General features: G+C 33.3%; 1 protein-coding gene across 1 annotated transcript in view; it reads right to left on the minus strand.

Annotated features, from left to right (window-relative positions):
* Nep3 (M13 family metallopeptidase neprilysin 3) overlaps nucleotides 1–2305 on the minus strand; it is a gene marked incomplete at its 3' end in the record, with an annotated part of 293210 nt that extends 290905 nt beyond the window's left edge. Inside the window, exon 1 of the mRNA XM_017609640.1 lies at nucleotides 1704–2305. Within this exon, the coding sequence (XP_017465129.1) occupies nucleotides 1704–1739 (36 nt within the window). The remainder of the gene's footprint in view (nucleotides 1–1703) is intronic.
* Nucleotides 2306–6000: the final 3695 nt, after the last annotated feature.

The following is a 6000-nucleotide window of genomic DNA, read 5'->3' on the forward strand; positions in this document are numbered from 1 at the left end:
ATATTATTAAAATCTCCAATCACTATATTTGTCTATAATTACTACAGTTGCAGTTTTTTCAAATAATGAAGTTTCGTTGCTGTTTTTAGTTTCATCATTTCCGGTTTTGATAGAAGGAAACCGATTTGCCATAAATAACGGGTGATTTTTTTGAGGTTAGGATTTTCATGCATTAGTATTTGACAGATCACGTGGGATTTCAGACATGGTGTCAAAGAGAAAGATGCTCAGTATGCTTTGACATTTCATCATGAATAGACTTACTAACGAGCAACGCTTGCAAATCATTGAATTTTATTACCAAAATCAGTGTTCGGTTCGNAAAAAGTAAATGTCATGGACCAATCTAACGTTTCAAATAAAGAACCGATGAGATTTTGCAAATTTTATGCGTTTTTTTAAAAAAAAAAGTTATCAAGCTCTTAAAAAATCACCCGTTATGATCTCAAATACCATATCATTAGATAAATAAAAAGTTCCTTAATAAAACAATTTTAATCTTTTGTAGAAATAACTAAAAAAATTGAGCAAATCTATATAAAAGGTATTGGTAGATATTTTCCAGATTTGGTAGATTTTTTTCAAGCGAATGGTAAGTATTTTTTTCGTCAGTGGCAACTCTCCATACATATGTAAGTGAGTATGAATATCAGAACATTTCTTCAATGTCTTGAGAAAGTCGTGGTGCTTCCGCGTTACAACTTTTTGCGACTGTCTTTATTTCATTAATAAAGGAGCCTCTGCTTTACGCGCGCGCTTAAAATAAAACATTTTTAAGGCGTAGCAATTTAAACATGTCGATAAATTGCAGACATATGTAAAAACAAAGAAATAACACACTGGCTGCATTTCTTTATTCATTCTGAACGTTTGGAAAACTTTTTTGTTTATTTATCCTTTAGAACGTTCCTGATGATACGTTGACGTATATTTCAAACGCATTCTGTTTATTGTGGCTGTGAAATGGGATTATCCGGAATGTATACAGAAACGCAGCCACTATGAAAAGGCTTCCCTTCTCTAATTTTATTAGTTCTTGATACACTCGAAAATACCGTGACTACAATTTCATTCACATGTATATGCGCATGTATCTATGCTTTATATTAGGGTGGCTCTTTAACGAAACTCTTGTTTTTAATGTAATAGTTTTTAACGAGCTATCCCTCGGCCTCGTACCAATCCCTGAAAAAAATTTGCTCTGCGTTATTGTGCATAACTTTATTTTTTTATTAAATTTAGGCCAAACAAATTTATTGCATAACTGTTAATCCACAAGTCAAATGGCAATTCTATTATACATATATTTTTAATAGGCATTAAATAACAATTTCAATCTTAAGACTGGTTTTCACTATGTCATACTTTGACGCCAAAATTTGGCGACATATTTTGACACAACTTTATCTCCTTTATCCATACCTTTACCGATGATATTATCGGCCAAAAACTGACATATAGCCAATTTAGCAGCGCATGTACACGACCAAAGACCTATCCTGATCCAAATCAATCGCTAAACCGCTTTTCAATCCCATTTGAGAACGTATTTTCACTTATTTGACGAAAACTGCCATTGAATTTGACATAGCGAAAACCGGCATTTACAGTTCATTACTCTTAAACCAGTTTTTATTAAATCTGTTTTCTGTAGAGCTTTTGCTTGGTCAAACTGAGCCCAGCTATAATTTCTAAATACATACTTTTAAAAGATCCCGTGTTCTCTTGCAAACAAACATAAAATCACCGAGAGACTTATTACTTTTTAGATTCCACGACGTTTTATTTTTCTTGGAATACAAACATAAGTAGATACTCAGATTATCACTTATCCGTAAACCATTGTATTCTTTTAGTCGATCAGGTGCTTGTCATGCAAACGTTTGCTTTTACGATTTTATAATATGAAAATGCTCATCTTTCTGGTCATATCACTTTTAAGCACTCTTTTTTGCACAGGACATCAAATGAACATATGTATGTATATCTATAAAAATTGTATGTGCTCTATTACACAAAAAAGTGCTGTTGATGTTGATGTTCTAGTTATTGCTATCACTTCAGTTAATTACATATGCGTTTATTCATATTGTACACGCTTTCTATTCATTTCCCGTTTAAAAGTTACATGCAACTCTATCAAAGTATTAGTTGTAGCTCTAAGATTTAAAATTTTTATAAAAATTTTTACAAAATAAAATCTCAACATAACTACATATTCCAAGACTATCGGATAAGCCCGCTTTTTTCACGAACACTGCGTAAGCATTCCTCATGACGTTAAGCGTGAAATGCGCAAGCTCCATTTTTGAGTATACCTTACGAAGCGAAAACTGCAGCAATTATCGTGCAATAGAGCTGTACGCAAATAGGTATGGATATTTGTTCGTATCTATGCGTAAACATACATATGTACAGACATCATAAACATGCTCCAAGGGGTGGCTGCTTTCGCGTTAGCGATGCCAGATTGAAAAGGAAGAATATCTACATTTTTTTTGCGATTTTAATCGAAATATAGAACATTGAGGAACTAAGCGTAGTTAGCAGGCAGCTATTGAAAACAACTTTTGAAGAATATATTCTGAAAGCGGTTTTATTGGTTCTTTGCGCTTTATGGGCTGATTTTGCAGGTTGAAAAGGCGATATATATACTTAAAAACGAATTTTTGTATTGCATTACCTCGTCGAATTTGATTTGGAAAAAAACAGTTTCGGCCAGAGACCCTAAATAACTGTTGTGGTTTTTTGGGGTGAAAAAAGTTGTCAATTCATAGGAGTTATTACCAAAACTTTACGGGTACTCACTTTGCGTAGCATTTTAGGTGTAAAGTTGCTGCGTAGCACGCATTTTGTTGTTGGAAAAGCAACAAAACATGGGATATTTAGATTGCTACGTAGCAACTTTACACCTAAAATGCTACTCAACGTGAGCTCCCCTTATATTTTGTTCGTTGGTCATACATTTTATTTTCAAAAAAATTTACTACATATTGTTCTACACGTTGAATAATACATATGTATCTAAAAAATTACCAAGTATTTAGTTTGACAAATAATATCGTCACCTGCAATGCAAAATAACGTAATATCATCGCCACTGAAATGGAAAAAGTCGTGACTAATTTTTTTCATAAAGCGATGTGGGGAGTTGTAATTTGATGAAATCCATCATGAAAATCAAAAAAGAATTTTGAATTTTTTATAAGTTACGACTTTTTGAATTTCAGTGACGATGATGTTACGTTATTTTGCATTTCAGGTGACGATATGGGTATTCGTTCTTTTGTGATTCGTTTTATCTTGTGTGAGTGTAAAGCTAGGCATCCACCAAGTTGTACCTTTTATCAGTTAACAAAAGCCACAAAGCAGTATATAAAGTATAAAGAATTTTTCCCAATATTAATGATTCTCGTAGAAGTACTTCTCGAGAGGACATTTGTGCTCTTTTTTCGGCTGGAAAAATATTATTCAGTCTTCATTGCGAGTGTTGTTCCGAGTGCAAGTCGCATGTCGAGAGTCGAGTCGTATTAAAAATTGCACGTCATTGCCTAAACTTTCCACTAACCTAGTGTATTAAAACGGAAAAACTTGGCAGCACCGGATAGTTCTCGACACTTTTCGTCGTCTATTTATTTCAGCCAGTGTTACCAGAAAAATTTTGTTAAAAATCTTCCAAGTGATAAAATCTTCAAAAAACCTTTAAAAGGTTATTGAAACTGGAAAACAATTTTTTTTCGATAAAAAATATATTTGTCATACAAAACCATAACACATTTCATTTAGAAAACAAAAATAGCAAGTTCATGAATCCATTACAGTTTTACTTGACCAGTTCACAAAACATGCAAGTATTTCTACTTGCATTTTTATAACTACATATTAGATAAACTGGGAATTAACAAAAAGTTGCAGAGAACTGAAAAAACATACACGTGCGACATATATAAGAATATATACATTTTAATTTGTCTTGTAAATTGTTTTAAAGTATTTAATAAATCTTTGTTCTCATTTAGAGCCAAATTCACAGTGCGTAGTTATCTCAGAATCCGGAATTAACTACAGCTTTTCAGTACAAAAATTAAACTACGCACTGTGAATTTGGCCCTTAAATCTACATACGTACATACATATGTATATCATGGCTCTCATAACCGGACCTTTCTAAATAATCCTTTGTATAAAGAAGGTGATGGTTTCCAGCTTATTACAAATTTTTGTGTTGTTTAAGTTTATTTGTGAAAAACTCTCTTCGGATCTTTGCATTTATCCTCGCTATCGGATGATGATGTTTCTATAAAGATAGTTGTATAAATTTAATTTGTTAATTTAAATTTAGAAACCAAATTTTTTTCAAGAAATACATATGTACCTCTCCATAATGTTTATATTGCGGAAACTCACAATGCCGAGTTTGAACGCGAATTTTGACTGGCAAAATCAAGTGAAAACCATATTCACAAAAATCAATTGGGTTGTTCACACTCGCCTGGTAATACGGTTGTCTGGTTAAAAATTAATATTCTGTAGTGTATGTTATTGTTGTGAACTGAATAAAAAATATAACCACATAACCAGATAACCAGCTAAGTGTGAACAACCCAATTATTAATATCTAACTGTCCTACTTACGCATACGAAATGTAAATTGATGACAAAAACGAAAAGTTTGTTTTCGCCTACCAAAAACTACAGTGTATACAGAGGTTCCCAAACTTTTTTCCTTTTAGACCACTTTCAAAATTTTACCGGTTTCGGTGGATTAGATCGAAAGATGGAATATGCAAGTTTTTACAAGTAACAGTCGCTGACCCTCCTAAAACAGAGTTCGCAAAGCCATCAACATGCGCTCTGGATCTGAGGAGTTATATTTTTTAAAAGCGCTCCAGTTTCAAAAACTCAGAACGGTAGCGTTATTTACATTCTCTTCACTATAAACTCCTCACATATTTGGCTCACTCAGTGAGTGAGGACCATTTGTAAAAGGGTTTATTCGTATTGACGGCATCATTTTTATTTTCATAGCTCCGAATTTTAAAGGGATGCGAAAAAAATTTATTACTCCCGCTTTTTGAACACAAAATATTTGAAACTAGGGATGTTGCGAATATGGAATTTTAGACATCCGCGGATGCGAATGCGGATGCGGATGTTTAAAAGCTAACACCCGCGGATGCGAATGCGGATGTCAAATACAGTGAAAGCTCCCATATGCGGACGCCGACGGTCACCTTTTTTGTCCGTCTATGAAAGATGTCCGTTTATAGGAAAATCGTAAAAAATAAAATTAAAATTCATACTTAAAAAATTGAAATTGAGGGTTTCTAAATTAAAATAATATTTATTTTTCAATAGACAGAAACAGGGTGGATTACAAATAAATTCAAATTTAACGAAAAGGCAACACTTTTTCTAGAAAATAAAAAATTTTTGAATATGGACTATGTTCTTGTGTACATATACATAGATACATATGTAGAAGCGCCAGAGTCAACATTTGACTGAAAAACAAAACAAAATTGGCCGCTTGTTAGAGCTTCGCGTCCGCTTATGGGAGAGTTTTTTTCATAACTGGACATTTTTGAGTGTCCGCGTCCGTTTATTGTAAAATCCGTGTATGGGAGAGCATTTTGTATGGGAAAAAACCAAAAATTATTCGTTCCCAAAATGTGTCCGCTTATAGGAGATGTCCGCTTATTAGAGCGTCCGTCTATGAGAGCTTTTACTGTATTTTAAGCATATATGTAATACTCCTATATTGGCAGTAAGAGCCAGTACCGTCCGAAAACACTACAGTAAAGGTATATCAATAAACACGTACGAAAGAAAAGGAACACATACGGTTATAAATAAACATGTACACAACACATATACAAAAACGGCACTCAAGTACTCAACACATTGACAAAAACAGTACTAGACTGTCTCACTCTGATTTCGAAATGCTTACACATTGAGAAGTTAGCTTACTGCCAATATAGAAGTATTACATATATG

Source organism: Rhagoletis zephyria, unplaced genomic scaffold (assembly GCF_001687245.7).
Source record: "Rhagoletis zephyria isolate East Lansing unplaced genomic scaffold, Rhagoletis_zephyria_1.1 Rzeph_scaffold_00241, whole genome shotgun sequence".
In the NCBI taxonomy this organism is placed as follows: domain Eukaryota; kingdom Metazoa; phylum Arthropoda; class Insecta; order Diptera; family Tephritidae; genus Rhagoletis; species Rhagoletis zephyria.